We start from the raw sequence: 15776 nt of genomic DNA, 5'->3' as shown, positions 1-15776 counted from the left end.
CAACAAGTGATCTGGGGTCATTAAAATAATAGGTTGCGGTGAACGTATGAGTGTCAAAATATGTTGGTCCCAGGTGAAATTAGAAGGATACTAACGAGTGAGGAGGGCACCAGACACTTGGACAGTTCGGTTCCGTTCAGTTCAGTTCAGGTAGCTTCTTTGTGTCCACATATGAGTGGTCAAAGGCAAAGTGCATGCAGCGGCTCGGGACAATAACATCAATTTCCTGTTAATGTCCATATTGTGAATCGGGGGTACAAGGCAGCAGCAAATTTAATTGAGCCCAATGCAAATTATGGTGAGCAGAATTTTCCCACAGATTGCCAAAGGTTTTAACGATACTTTTTCACTGCCTCTTTTTGACGTAATGAGCCTTAAAGTCAAACGTAGACCTGACAGCTCCAATGGCTTAAACGTAGCACAGAAGCTGCAACTAACCACAAATCACAGTAACTCCATAGCATGGGCTCGGTTTTGGTTTTGGTACGGTTTTGGCTCTGGCTTTGGCTTTAGCTTTGGCTTTGGCTCTGGCCATCGGTTGCAGTTTTGGGATTCGGGACCTGAACCTGAACCTGGAGATTGCGTTTCGTCTCGGCGCTGGGAACTGAACTCCTCTAACTGGGAATATGGGAAGTCGACGCAACGCATAATCATTATCACTTAAATTGGGGGCCCACCTAAATTGGTCGGCATACGATACGAGGCGATGCGATGCGAGGCGATCCGTTCCGATCCGATACGATATGTAAGCATATCCGTGGACCATCCATCCACGGCCAGGCCAACCCCAAGACCAATTATGTGGGTAAAGCCAAAGTCAAAGACGCTTCTGCTAATACCAAAGCCAAAGCCAAAGACGAAAACGAAAGAAATGCCCGTCTTGTGAAATGAAAAAAAAAGCGTACATATGCATATGAGGCCGATGGGATACGCTGGCACCTAAAACAGTGGGTCGCCGCCGCTCCAGTCTGTCCATTATCCATTATCCATTACCCAGCGAAATCCCCAATTCGAGTACCGTAACCGAACCCCCGAATTAAGCGAGCCGGGTAAATGTTAAACTCTATGCGACCATCGATTGATTGGCCGACAAAGTCCTGGAACCTGAAACCATCATTATGCGCGAGATTGCCAGTTAAGCGAGAGGAGGCCATGCCCTTGGCTTGGGATTGTCTAGGGATCTCCTCGGGGAATGCCCACCAAATCGCCCCTTGAAACAGTTCTCACACTAATCCAACCCGTATGCAAATGTTTTGCATGCATTGCTATGTAAAAATCAGATGGTAATTAATGATCTTTATCGTACTGCCAAAGAATTGGTAAGGTAAACACCGTATTTTGTTTTTAATCCAGTGGTTACCACACCGCTGCTAAATATTGGTACTTTCTGTTGAAATATTTAGCTTTTTCCCAATTTCTGTTGGCTAGATTTAGTTTTCAAACTTTGTATAGACAAAAGTTTTTTATTCGTATATCAATTTTTTACTACAACATAACTAAGCAAACCCTATATTTGTGTCTACATAACGAATTTTTTTGTCCAAGAATATTTTAAGAAATTGCTTGAATATCAACCGATTTTAAAAATGTATTTCCATTAAAAATAATATAAAGTAAGGTAGCCTAAAAATATTTTATGCATATAAGAAGTATTTATTTTCTAGCATACTTTTTTGTCGTTGATTTGTGTAAGCCACAACAGATGGCGTTAATGAAGTTCAAATAAAAAACTACTGGAGCGCTATTGCATCTTTTGGACCTTTCCGCTGGATGGCGCTGCACTTCTCTACATAAAGTCGCCGTGTTGTGTAAAATGGGTTCGAAAGAGGATGACTTGGAAATACCTTCTGCTTAAATTTCATTTAAATTTAATTTAAATTAAGAAACTAAAACTATGTTGTTGTATTTATCTGTTGATGTAGTTATTAGTCAATTTTTAATTATCATTCTTAGCTCAACCAGTTGGCAACGCTTTAAGATATTTTTTCCACCCAAGTGGCAACGCCCTAAAATGTCCTTATGCGAAGAAGAAGAACCATAACAAAACACACAAGAAAAAATCTTATACAAAGATTGAATTTCATTGGATTTTTAAAATTTTGTTAGGTTAAACTTAAAGTTATTTTAGCTAGTGTACACTTAATACAAGTACACAGAATTAAAATTGTTTCCATTTGAGTGGTAAAAATCTTTAATAAGTTGCGGGTTAGTTTGGAATAAAATGTTATTATAATATATATAGGCATACTTATAATGTAAAGTTAAGACTTTTCTATGCTATGTTTATACTAGTTATTGGCAAATGTAATTTATAAATTTCTTTTTATTTTCAAATGTTATATAAATTAATCCTTATGTTACAAGACTTCTTTCGTGTGTAAAATTGTCTAGTATAACTATTTCTTTTTCTGTTTTCTTTTCTTTACTATTATAAAAATTATTTCAAATACCATGTATAATAAACGTAGCTTAAGGCCACAGTAGCTATAGCTGCAATAAAAAGCATAGGTTCTAGGTAATTTCTCAATTGCCTTTTAGCCTGAGAATAAATAAATAAATAAATAAATATTTCAAATACCAATAAAATTGATAAACAAAATAGAAAAAGTAATACAAAAACAAAATCTTTTTTATGATTAATAATGCCAACATAAATTGCTTCCTCATTAACTGCATTTAACATTTTTAATATGTAACTAATACATTTGTTACTTAAAAGTACTTGATTGTTTTTCCCAGTGTAGGTCGGGTCATCGGAAGTTCTGCGCTCAAGCCTGGCTGGAAATCCGCCGGTCCGGCAGCGCTGCAAATGTAGCCACATTTCGGCTCTCTGCGCATGCGCTCTGCGACGGGAGCACGTTTTTGCCGCTTACTGTTCGACTTTCGGAGCGGTACGCTATTCAAAACGCTTTGAACTCTCTCTCTCTTTGAAGAGCAGATCTTGCATCTCCCTTTTTTACTGGCACTTACGTTGGCTTACGTTTTGTTGACACTTACGTTCGCATCTTCCATCTCCCTTTTTTACTGACACTTACGCTGAGGCTGTCTCCCTTTTTACGTTACGTTTTACCGACTTACGTGTCGACGAACGAGACGAGACGACATTCGGCGAAAATTAACGGTGGTGTTCGGTTCTGTCGGCCGTCGCAGAGTATCTGTGTCTCAGAGTATCTGCGAAATATCGAAGTTGTGGTTGTCGCATAATAAGCATAAACAATCCGGCAAAACCCAAAATACCGATTCTGATCTACATCTGCAGCAATAACGTGAGCTTCCCCTACTCCAACTCCACATTTGGCCAAGCGAATTAGACGAATTAGGCTTATTAAAGCGTTCAACGACGTGTTTTTTGTTTGATTTCTGCCGTTTGCCGAACGCCGGAGTACTTTTTTTTGTTGTTAAGTGCGCGTCGTCGTCGTACCGCCGCTATTGTTCACGTTTGTTTAGGTAATTGTCGTAAACTAAAGTCAAACACAATCACAATCACACATCCAGAGAGTGCCAGTACGGATCGTATCTGTATCTTACTGCCTTTGCAACGGTGTTGTATTTATTTTACCAGCAACAGTACGGCAAAATATTGGATTGTTTTCGGTTTTCTGGGTTTTGTAACACAATGTACGGCGAAATTAATAATAATACTCAAAACAGAAACAGAAAAGCAGAGGAAAACAGTGGTGGATTCGTAGGTTGGATTGTAGGAGGGGTTTTTGGGGGATCTCAACCACCGATTCTGTTTACAATGGTTGTGTGAGTAAGCGAACGTTAGTGCGAGTGTGTGTATCTGTATCTGTATGATTTTGTATCTTTCGGTTTTTTTTTTTTTATTATTATTTTGTTGTATTTTGTTGTTGTATTTCGTGAGTGAGTGCGGGCTAAAGCAAGAGTTTGTGAAAAAAAGAATAATAAAAAAAAGAACGTTAACGTTGGGGGTTTTCTTCGAGACCCAACTGGGATGTTCGTTCTTATTGGCATCTGCCAGTTGGCTCAGCGGTGAATGAACTCCGCTACCAACTCACACTTTTTCCGCTCTTGCTGCCAAACCAACGGAAAACCGCGGCGCATTAAGCATTAAAAACATAAAAAAAAGAGTATATTCATAAAAAAAAAAACGCAGAAATAACCAAAGCAAGCACAAACTCAACTCAAACCACAAAATGGTGGCAGAGACACACAATTACCGCTTATTTTCGAAATATTAACCCAACTGTGCGCAACGGCAATAGCAATAGCAACAGCAAATAACCATAACAATGACGAAAGCGAAAAGCAAAAGCAAGAAAACCTAGGTCCAACCAGAAAAAAAAAGAGGAAAAGCAAAAGGAAATCTTCATTACGCCTCTTCCCAATCAGACATTGATTCATTTTCATTTGGGAGAAAAACCCATTTGAAATTCTATGCGGAATTAGGGATGCAGTTCCCATTCCCAATTGCGTGGTGGTAAGCGAAAAAGGCATGCTATAAATCGATCGATGATGCTATGACCCGTATACACTGGATACAATTTTCAGTTCTTCTATTAAATACATTTATAAAATGTTTTTCTAAAATTAAAAATATATTATTATATAAGATATAAAAAATATATTCTTAAAAGATTTCGAATTAACCATATCTTTATACCACCGTTTTATAAAAAAAATTGACCTTATGACCTTAAATTTTCTAAGTGTAGTATAATTTCTTCAAGGGGTTATTTCCCTCTCAAGATATTTGTATTGAGTGGGTGTATTTTTTTTCGTAAGACATAATCTTATTAGCGCCAGCGCTGCTTTTGCCCACGGTGCATCCAAATTTCGCGAGTTCAAAACCCACTACAGATGGCATGATATATTGGTTTTGACGTAGTTTCCCTAATTGGCTCCATTGCCCAATATCTAGTTTTCAAGTATTATCATAAAAAGTACTTTAGCATACAGATAGATAAAATATTTTTGTAACATTAATATTAAAGGTAAATTCCCGTAGAATTCGCTAGACATACATAGCATGAGCAGCATGAAACATTGTACAATTTTGTTTTACAGATAAGTTTGACTGACAAGGTCTCTCCATCACCCTTTTCCACTGTGATTAGAATTCAAATTATTATTACTGAATACTGAAATCGAATTCATGTGTGTGTGTTTGCTTAGATAATGGTGACTATCTTATCGCAGGGCTTAATCTTTTGCAAGCTGAAAGCGAAAAAAAGCAAAAAAAAAAAAAAAGAACGAACGATCCAGAGCAGCTGCCCGGGAAACGTACTAACAGGCTTACTTCGACAAAAACACCGATCGAATATGCATTTAGTATGCCTCAGCCTTGGAAATTACTCACAGCTACAAATCAGCCTGGTCGGCTTATAACCGTACATATATATACAGAGATACATATAAGTATCTTGCCAACATGCGAGTTTGGCAAGACGATGACGAGGCCCTTGCTCAGCAGAAAGAAAAAAAAAAGAAATTCAGGAGAAAAGTATGGGCACTTTGACTTTAACATATCCTCTAAACATAAACCTTTTTGCAAATTTTAAGGGCGATAAGGTGTCTGGAAAAAATCAACAATTTCTCATATTTTCCCTATCTAAATTCTGGGGAATATCTCAGAGACCCCCTGTATACACAAAATTAACCCGTTCAGTCGTTTTCTTTTTAATTGCGTTTTGCCACCATTTCGGCTGGCTTCTTTCTTAGCTTCTCATTTGGCTTCAGTTACTTTTTTTTTTTACTTTTAGAGTGTGTTGCTCAAGTTACCGATGAGGCAACCCTTTTTTTCAGGCCCTGTTAAATGCCGACACATGTGGTCGAGATCCGAGATCTGAGTGGTATTCAAATTCAGTCGACAGTCTACAATCGACAGTCGGCTGCTGTATTCGCCTTCAAATCAATTGGAAAATCAAATGCCCCCGCAGTTCAGCGGTCGACTCTCATCCGATGTCACGTAATCTACTGAGCAATAATTATTGCAACTGAATTTACCAGTTTCTCTACCGATAACCGAACCCGACTCCGCAAATCATTTGACACGAGGTGGCAATTGCCAGTGGGTTAGTAGACAATATGCTTATTCGGGCCAACAGACCGCAGTTTTGCGAATTTGATACTAGGAAAAGGCTAAGTAGGTTGCGAGCAGAAAAAAACATATTGATTTTTCAAAGGGGAAAAAATTGTTGGTAAATCAAAAACGACGCGTAAATCTAGTTTCGATAGAAAATTTAAAAAAATATAATATACAAAATAATATTTATATTTGATCTGTTATTATAATAAAATTCATAAAACAATTCTAATACTTTACTGGCTTTAAAAATGTTCAATAATTTTGTGTTACTTTGTTTTAGTTTAGTTTGAAAAACTTAAAAAATAATTTAAAACACAAAAGTAATAAAAAAGATTTCGAAATAAACAGTCAAAATTTCGAAAAATATTCTTTGCAAATTTTTCTATTATATAAAAAAGGCTCTGTTAACTTATCTACTCAGAATAGATTTTTAGAAAATGCTTTCTTTAAGATATTGAATAAATTGTTCTAATGTCTAATTGTGCGAATTTTGCTGATACGCAAATTTGTTTTTAAAAATCCATCATATAATTTATATTAATTTATTAATAACTTAGTTTAATAGACTTAAAAAATAATTTAATCTAAGCACTATATTTCATAACATACAAAAATTCCCTATAAGTAGTTTTATTAGGTTTTTTGAAAACGCTTTTTTCGAGAAATTTAAAAAAAATGCAAATATCCTCCTCGCATCTTATTTTTCCTGTTAAAAATTTGCTTTGATTTCGGAAAAACAAATACACTATACTATGCTAGACTTTCATAAATATTGGTACTCACCCATAACGATAACACACATTGCTACCCGTCGTAAAAAAAAAATCTCAGGGAGAATTGGGTTGGAAGAGCTTTGCGTGGCACCGATGTATTTGTGTGTTTCAAGAGTGCCGGATACAAAAAGCCTAGTCAAGTGCCATTGTGGCTTTTTGACCTTTTTTGGGGCGCGGGTCCGGTGGGGGGCCTTAATTAAATGATCAACTCAAGTGAAATTCCCGAGACGTAGATATCTGCCTAGCATATGTACATATGTGGCTAGGTATGTACGTACTCGGATCGTACTTACATTCATATGTGCGCCTGCCTTTATTGAGGTCGATTGTTCATTTATCGTCAATGTCAGTCATCAGGTGGCCTGCGTGCATGTTTTGTTGTTTTTACACATTCCCTCGCGATTTGTTTACGTTTTGCGCCGTTCATTACAAGTCGCCTCCGCCTGAGAGCAGCCCACCAAACCGAAAATCTGACTGGGTCGTGTTCCACGGGCCCTTGGGATTACCCAATCCCAACGATATCCCGGGTTCCCAGCAGATGGAGTGGTTTTTTCCCCAATTCGGTATTTGCAAAACGGAATTCCAACGTTTGGTGGCCGAATATTCGCTTGGGAGAAGAATAAACCGTGATTTTAACCTTAAAGAGAAGGCTGTTTGGTCATTAAATTTGTAGAATAAACATATGTATGTATTTTTTATGGGTCGCCGAATACGTAGAAATGTATCGAAGTTGGCAACAAATTTGTGGGCAAATATTTATTTGAGTTTAATGTTCTTATCTTGCGAAATATTTTCCTCATCAGGAAAAATATTTTAAAGGATCGTTGTATCATTATAACTTTGATATAAAGTGGGGAATCCCTGAATTAAGAATGTTTGACATATAATTTGGACTTTAAAAAATGTTGTTTAATATATTTTATTTTAATAATTGTTACAAGGAGAGAATATTTGAACTGATTTTACATAAATATAATGCAGTAGGAACATGTTTTTAAAATCCTTGCAGATTGAGGTATTATTTTAGCAATTTAAACTTTTTTATATAAACTCTTACTTAATATTAACCAAAATTTTAAATATTATTTGCAGATTTTCTTTCGCGGACCCCGAAACAACATTATCGATGGTGGGCACACAGACGACAGCAGCTCCCAACTCTCTTCCACTCCAAGCCCTCTCGTTTTCCCCCTCACCACTCTTCCCCAGCCAGTGCTCCAAAAAATGTCTGAGATCATTAAAAGCGAAGAAGGAATCCGTCCTCTAAACGAACCGAAAAGTCCAGAAACCGATGGTGCAGTCGACCAAGATTCCCAGAAAATAGTGGAAGATAACTATATCACAGCACCTCTGAAGATCATAGAACCCTTCGAGAACTTTGAAAAGGAAAGGGATAAGGAAAAGGAAAAAGAGGAGGAGGACAAAGAGAAGGATAGCCCGGTGAAGACCCCGACAAAAGCGGAGAATCCGACCGAGATTGACGTTACCAGCAGTGCCAAAACCAAGAAATCGGTTAGCTTCAATCCCAACGACGAGAAGATTCAAAAGTTCATCACCGGCGAACCCATTGTCGACCAGAAGAATCCCTTTCGCAATGGTAACATAGCCAAATCTGCGGAGAAGAAGACACCACCACCGGTGCCTACGAAGAGATCGACCCTTAGTGTTCGAAAAACAGTGACCCAGCAACTGAGGGAACGGGAACGGGAAAAGGAAAGGGAACGTGACAAGGAGCGGGAGCAGCAGAAGAACGAGTCCAATACTCGCAAAAGTAAGATCAGTAGATCTCAGTCGCAGAACACCGATGACTATGTGACCACCGAGGAGGTCCTGAAGCAGTCCAAGTATGTGAAGACGTACATTAAGAATCCGGATGCCTACTTTGTATATGATCCCTCGGTGCTGGCACGTCTCAAGTTTGAGGAACTAAGGGAGACATCGGCTACTGGTAATGGTAAGTTGCCCAAGCGAAAACAGACGCCCAAGGATTCGAGAGCGGGTAAACAGGCCCGTCATCAAAATCAAAATCAGAACCAAAACCAGAACCAGAAAAATCTAGAGCCGCGAAAACCACAGCCCACTTTTAAGAAGTGCTCAAAGCCCAACTATCCAGAATTAGCGAACTTGAAAATCCGCACCGGTACCAATTCCGATCCCGAGAGCAGTGCCTTATTCAATCCCGCAGAGGTGACGAAAAATGCGCGAAAATTCGATGAGCGGGTGAAGAAGCTACAGATTACCTCGGATGATGACCTCGATGATATCGATGGACCGTTGACCAAGAGCGAATCAAGTGACGAGCTGGCGGGCAGTTCCTCAGTTCCACAAAGTCCACAAATAAAGCCGGCTATGAGTGGAGCTGAGGACTTGCCCTCACCCACGCCCACGCCCACGCCGGGCACTTTTACCAACACTATCAGCTCCGATGAATTCCAGGCCTATCTGGATCGCAAGGGTCTGGCTTTGATGCCCCGGAGGGAACTCTTCTCGCCCACACCCACAATTGCCAGGACCTCCACTCCGATGCAATCGGCCGAGGAGCGACGTCAACAGGTGGCCGAATCCCTGGCCGCTCTGCGCAAGAGCAACACCAAGAAGCTATCGGTGCTGCAAAGGCTCTCAAACAGTATCTTTCCAGCTCGCCGAAAAACCACTCCAAAGTCGGAAAGCCCCATGCCCCGGGTATTGTTCCACGACCAGGACAAGGAGGATTACCGCCGCAAAGCGGATGTCCCTGCCGAAATACGTCGTATACTACTGGAGCGCCAGAGTCCTAATTTTCGCCGCCAAAATGGCCAGATTCCATCTCCAAATGTTGATCCTACAACTGAAAAAATCACTAGAAGCGGTGATATCACTTTGCAGAGGAGAAACGGTGACTCCACGTTGCAGAGAAGAAATGGTGACTCTACCTTACAGAGGAGAAGCGGTGACAATACTTTGCAGAGGGTAAACGGTCACACTGATTTCCAAAACAGAATCGGTGACTCCAATTTACAAAACAGAAACGCTGACTCCACTTTGCAGAGGATTAACGGTGACTCCAATTTCCAAAACCGAAATGGTGACCCCAATTTCCAAAACAGAAACGGTGACTCTACTTTGCAGAGGATAAATGGTGACTCTGGTTTCCAAAACCGAAACAGTGACTCCACTTATCAAAGCAGAAACGGTGACTTGAGTTATCAGAACCGAAACAGTGACGCCACTTTTCAAAACAGCAATAGTGACCCCAATTTCCAGAGCCGAAACTGTGACACCACTTTGCGAAGATCAACACTCGAAAGACCGGGCGTAAATCCCAGGCGACAATGGCCCGAGGCCCAGCAGGTGGGTCGGATTAATCGCTCCACATCGGTGGATCGCAGTCAATTCAGCCATGAGCAGCCCATCCTGGCGAGTCCTGTGGCCTCCTCGACCCCTGTGCGTGGCCAGAACCAGTGGGACCAATTGCGGGCCATCAAGGAGGTGACGGATCGCCAACTCTATCACAAGCTACATCAGCAGCAGCAACTGCAGGTTGTCCCTCAGCCGCAGCAAAATATGACAGCACAACGACCGAATGAGGATATCTACACCCAGGTGGTGTTGCAACCGGATCAACAGCAGAACTTCATTCGCAATTCGGTGCAGCGTAATACCTTCTCGGGAATCAGTGGTCGCAATCGCCCCCTAACGGTCTTCAATGGCACTCCCCAGAGGCAAGTGCAAATGGCCATGCCCATGCAGATGCTACAGCAACCTCCTCGAAGTCAGAGCGTTCTGGACAACATGGTGCCAAGTACTGGAAATCCTGGTCAACAGACACCGGTGGTAATGCGACAGAGGGGTCAGGATCATGGTCAGTCCCGACGCATCGGGGGACTCCTTACCAGGGAGGAGATTCTGGAGAAGGTTAAGGAGTTCTGTCGCAAGAGCGTTACCAGAGCCCCAGAACCCAAGACGCCAATGCAACCCGTCTACAAGCGACATCTCACACCACCCAATGCAGATGTCTCACCCGTTTCGTATGCCTCCGTGGATGATCAGTGGTATGTACAGGGGGTTATACTATCCTTAATGAGGTTATAATATTATTTTTCTTTACGTTTTAGTGCCCGACCTCAGGTGCCTCAGCGCGTCCAGAGTTTACCCATCGCCCAGGGACGCTATGTATCCAGTGGTGGAATGGCCGTCGATGGACCCTCACCCATCTACGCCCATGTTAGCAAGCGGAACAGCCTGCTCTCCAATGTCTCCGAACAGTATTTGTCCAGCCAGCAACTGGGAACGCTGGCCAGGCCGGTTCCCCTGAACCAATTGGTCCTGGTGGATACGGGCGAGGGTGTCCAGGTGGCCCAGCTAGTGGACTACTTGCCCTACGTACGTCCAGCTCCAACCCAGGCGCATGGCCCATATGCCATGATGCAGGATGGCAGGGCCACGCCACTGATCCTGGACCAATCGGCCCAGCAGACCAGCCAGATCTACTGGACGCCACAGCATCGTCAGCGGATCTCCCATCCGGTGCCAGCACCCCGCCTTATAAAGGGACCAATTGCAGGGCCGACGTCCAGGAACAGTACTTTGAGCCGACATCTAGAGGCTAGGATGGGAAACGCATCCGACTGGGAGCTCAGCTCGGAGGCCGGTGAGGTGAGGAGGATAATGGAGAAACAACTATAAGGTGAGCAGACCTTAGAAATATCATATCATACATAATCACTAAGAGAGAAAAAACAAACGCATTATAGAGAAGCTCACGAATTTCATATCTTTAATTATTATTTTCCTAAATATTACTAATACATTGAGTGTATATTATGCATTTCAACGTATGACACCCATTTTTGAAAATTATTTACAATGTTATGTAAATCTATTTAAATTTAAACTTAACTTTTTATCTGAATCACCGAGACTTAGAAATCATTAAAATACTTCTACACTAGCTATGTATTATATATCTTTACCTAATATATGATTTTTTTTTAAGTCCCTATAGAGGTTTTTGAGTCAAAAACACAACTCATGTAGAAATATCTTCATCAAAATACCGTTAGTACTGGTTTAAGACCCTGCTTAGTGGGCTTCTGAACCATGGTTTGAGTCCGCAACGGTATCTTGCACTTCCGATTGAAATCGGATATACAAATCTAGAAAAATCGGATGGTCCGATAGTGCCAGTGCCATCGATGTACTCCCACCTCTAGAACCCACAAAGAATTTTATTTATTTACCACTGAAGATATCTGCTGCTATATTATTTTTAACTATCATCCATTTACGGCAGATATTGCAAATTGTTTGAAATCGAGGTGTGTAGTGCATTTAATGTTTACCCTGATTCCAAATTCAAAATAACGAATCGAATTGGACTAACACACAAAACGCACATTAATGCGTACTTACATATATCCATTGTTTTTAACTTTGTGGCGAAAAGATATAGACGCAAATAGGTACTCACATATATAAGCATTTCAAGGTCGAAGTACTAGTAGGCCTAGTAAACCCATAAAGAGAAAATTTAGCCTTGCCATTTTCCCCGAAATTTCCTTTCATGACGTAGGTACTGCTTTCTCGCTCGCTCCAAGGGAAAAGCTGGCATGTGAAAAGTCTATTGCCTTCTCGCTCAGTCCTATAGAGCTTCGAAATTTTCTTTACTAGGTCAGTGTCAAAATAACGGGAGAATTGCAAGGGTTCTTAGGTATCTCCCAAAAGTATACATACTTCTCAAGGACTTCCTTTTTGGTACTTGTATATTTTTAAACGGTTCCTATAAAAAGAATCAGAATCATTTTAATGAAGTACCTCATCCTATAGAAAGTCTTTTAAACGAGGAGCCCGTTGTCCATATATCTCTTAAAAGTATAATATAAACTTGACCTGATACTTGAGTATATTGATAGCCGAGCCCCGGGTAAACAGTGCACATTGGGGTAAAAGAGCCCAGTATTGCAGGCAGAATCTTATAATCGAAATTGTACTTTAAATAAAAATCCAAATTAAACACATCGGGCTTCTTAAGAATTTATATGTTACCTGTATTTTTATTTACCTAGTAATCTCCAAAATTAAACATAAAAACCAGATAAAAAACCTATTATGCACAAAAATTGTTTAAATTTAATATTAAGTCAAGGACTATTGCAAACAAACAATATCAAAAAACTGAGTCCTTTTGAAACAAAGGATTTTTGTATTATTAAACAAAAAGAAATAACACATTTTATTACGCAATTTAATAGGTAAATAGGTAAAGGTAATAGGTAAAGATTTTGACGAAATAACAATGGAAAACCAAACACCTCAAAAGTTCATGACAGATAACAAAATGATGTGTGATTTTTCTATTCCCAGACAACAATTCAGAGATGGAGACGGAGGGCAGCAGGAGCGAAGACATTGGGCCAGCCAAGACCGGGCCCACCTTAAGCGAGGAGTCTCTCGGGAGCAGCTCCTCGTCGTCGGTGCTCAACTCTTGGACCATTTTGCCGGTGGTGAAGGAGAAGGATGACGGCCTGGAGAAGACCGAGGAGTTGGCGGATTTAAGGCCGAGCAGTCGAGCGGACAAGCAGAAAATCGAGAGGTACATCCTCCGCTCTAACTCACATCTCAACCTAGAAACTAAAACCAGTATCTATTTCTCTAACAGATGCAACAGGGTTGCGGCCGAGGATCCCCAGGCGGACGACATTTCCGATGGTATTTCGATAATCAGCGATTGCGAGAGCACCGATCGCATCTCACCCAATCTCTTTATGCGCGAACCCCTGCTCGGTGACTTGGGTTTCGGGGATTTGCCCACTAGTTCCGTGGAGCTGATTGCACCCATACCGATTAGTACTGGCCAGCAGCTTAAGGAGTATCCCGAAAGAGATGAGGTGCAGGTGCAGGAGTCAACGAACATAGTGCGCTCCAAGTTCGAGCTTGAACTGCCACCACTGGTGCAGAATGGCCTTACGGCCTTCTTCTATGTGGCCGCCACTTTGTCCATTCTGGCCTTTGTGGGCAAGCTTCGCAATCCAGAGTGGCAGGTCCTGGGCGAGGATAAGCCCCTGGTCGAACTGGAGCGCCGCGTGGGTGAGCTAGAGCTGCAAAACAATCTGCTGCGCGCCGAGATCGATATCATGTCGAAGAAACTGCAGTATCTGCTGGGCTCTGGCCAGGATGGGATGCAGCGTCAGGGAGCAGGCCGTGCCAAGGGCAAGACCTTCAAGGCCTGGCCCGGCAATGGGGACAACGTCAGTCCCGTGGACATCACCAAGGCCGACCTGAAGCAGCCCTTCCAGTGCCCCGATGGTCGGTTCGTTGAGATCGCCGGCATGTGTGTGGAGAACAAGCAGCATTTGGACGAGCTAACCGATGAGATCGGCAGTGTCGTCAACGATGTGCTACAGCAGTCGGGAGCCTTTCACAAGTTTGAAAAGATCACCGAAAAGCTGGGCTCGTTTGCCGGCGATGAAAGCGAAAATGTGGATGCAAAAGCTGGGCCAAGAGCAGGCAATTACCAACCGAAAATGGATGGGCCAGAAACCGTGACTTCCCATGGCCAGTCGTCAAAGCTGGCGGATGGTTCGAAAGATCGTTTCAGGCCCAAACAGTACAAGCAGGAGCAGCAGTCCTCGCACGAGCGCAAGCATCGACGACAGGAGCAGGATCATAGCCACTCCAAGGAGCATGCCAAAAAGAAGTACTACGATCAGTCGTCCAACAATCGAGGACGCTACAATAAGAAGTCCAACGAACACTCCAATGAAAACAGCAAGGAGCGCGATCCACAAAACGATAGCGGCAGTGGCGAGTGGCACGAGCGGATGATGCAACAGCGGGAGAACGCTCGCCACAAGCATGCCCAGAAACGCAACAACAACAACTGGTACATCGAGCGGGGCGATGGTCGCGAGCAGATGCGTTCCGGAGAGACCCAACGCTGAATGGATCCATTATCAAGACGATGGCCTCTTAATCTTAACCGTAATCCCCGAAAAAAGGGATTGGAACCTATGCCACAGAGGTCACATACATATATATTTTAATCCCAAGATATACTTAAGGACAACGTGTGCTAGTAAAGCGCAATACCGAATTTTTGCGCTGGTTCCTAACTCTATACATGTTTACCATATACATATTTCGACAATGTTTCTACAGGGTGTTTTTGCAAGACAGTAGGATTCAGGATTCAAGGGCTTTGAAACACACTGTAGAACCAGAGCTTATGCAAGTGCTTAATATTTATTTATTTTTTATCTACTTATACCGTTTTTGGCTGCGTCAAAGCTAGCATTATCCTTGTAATCCCGATTTCGCAATATGTGCGAACACATACAGTTTCAATAGTCAGTGTTAAAAGCTAGTGTATCGCATTTTTAATGGAAACATCATACATTTCGCACACATTTAACTAAAGTGGCACTGCTATGCGAACAGTTCTGAAGCAATATCGTGAATTGGTTGGTGCAATTCGAGTTAAATGTGAGCAATGTCTTTGTATAATATCGGTTCCTCCCACTTAAAGGTGTGTTTTTGCTACTAAGTTCCAGCTCAACCTAAGAGACAGACCGATCCAGGTGCGGATTCACCTTGGCAATGTCCGTCAATAAAGTAAAAATCAATCAATTCCTTTCAACGAGTACGTGTATATCAATGATCCTTTTGAAACATTAGATTTCGCTAAAATTATGTATTTATATATACATACATATATATATTTGTGATACCTATACTAATATTTTTTTGTAGTCTAGAAAAATAAATTATTGTACCATATTAGGTATTCCTGGGAAGCCAATTCTATAAAAAAAATCGTTTAATAAAAAAGGAAATTTAAAGGAACAGAAATCAATATTTTTGTATTCATGTTCGTTCAAAATCTAAGCATTATATATGTATAAATAAATGTATAAATGTGTACCCCAAATGTTTTGCGATGAAATAAATAAAATATCCTTGAATTCCATGTGCTATTT

General features: G+C 41.4%; 2 protein-coding genes across 5 annotated transcripts; both read left to right on the top strand.

The window, feature by feature from the left end:
- Nucleotides 1-3097: 3097 nt before the first annotated feature.
- On the top strand, nt 3098-11487 carry LOC119555967. Of its 4 annotated transcripts, none has more exons than XM_037867690.1 (3): nt 3098-3266; nt 7915-10853; nt 10917-11487. In XM_037867690.1, the coding sequence occupies exons 2-3, from the start codon at nt 8047-8049 to the stop codon at nt 11485-11487; spliced, it is 3378 nt and encodes a 1125-aa protein (XP_037723618.1). In that variant the 5' UTR covers nt 3098-3266; nt 7915-8046. The 4 variants fall into 4 exon arrangements, with proteins under 4 accessions (XP_037723618.1, XP_037723617.1, XP_037723620.1 ...); XM_037867689.1 differs by having other exon boundaries at nt 3098-3447; XM_037867692.1 differs by lacking the exon at nt 3098-3266 and adding an exon at nt 4242-4441.
- A 490-nt stretch (nt 11488-11977) lies between these two features.
- Nucleotides 11978-15766, top strand: LOC119555968. The gene is made up of 3 exons (XM_037867694.1): nt 11978-12119; nt 13165-13393; nt 13460-15766. Exons 2-3 carry the CDS (start codon nt 13179-13181, stop codon nt 14739-14741), a joined length of 1497 nt encoding a protein of 498 aa, XP_037723622.1. The 5' UTR covers nt 11978-12119; nt 13165-13178; the 3' UTR covers nt 14742-15766.
- Nucleotides 15767-15776: the final 10 nt, after the last annotated feature.

The sequence above is a fragment of the Drosophila subpulchrella genome, chromosome X (genome assembly GCF_014743375.2).
Source record: "Drosophila subpulchrella strain 33 F10 #4 breed RU33 chromosome X, RU_Dsub_v1.1 Primary Assembly, whole genome shotgun sequence".
NCBI lineage: Eukaryota > Metazoa > Arthropoda > Insecta > Diptera > Drosophilidae > Drosophila > Drosophila subpulchrella.
The sequence above is the reverse complement of the archived record's forward strand: the minus strand, read 5'-3'. Positions and strand labels throughout refer to the sequence as shown.

What these genes read in the sequence shown, in the direction of transcription:
- LOC119555968 (XM_037867694.1), top strand. Translation starts at nt 13,179, where the DNA reads ATGGAGACGGAGGGCAGCAGGAGCGAAGACATTGGGCCAGCCAAGACC. An exon ending in GACAAGCAGAAAATCGAGAG is followed by an intron (nt 13,394 to 13,459) that starts GTACATCCTCCG and finishes TTTCTCTAACAG; the next exon opens with ATGCAACAGGGTTGCGGCCG.
- LOC119555967 (XM_037867690.1), top strand. Translation starts at nt 8,047, where the DNA reads ATGTCTGAGATCATTAAAAGCGAAGAAGGAATCCGTCCTCTAAACGAA. An exon ending in GCCTCCGTGGATGATCAGTG is followed by an intron (nt 10,854 to 10,916) that starts GTATGTACAGGG and finishes TTTACGTTTTAG; the next exon opens with TGCCCGACCTCAGGTGCCTC.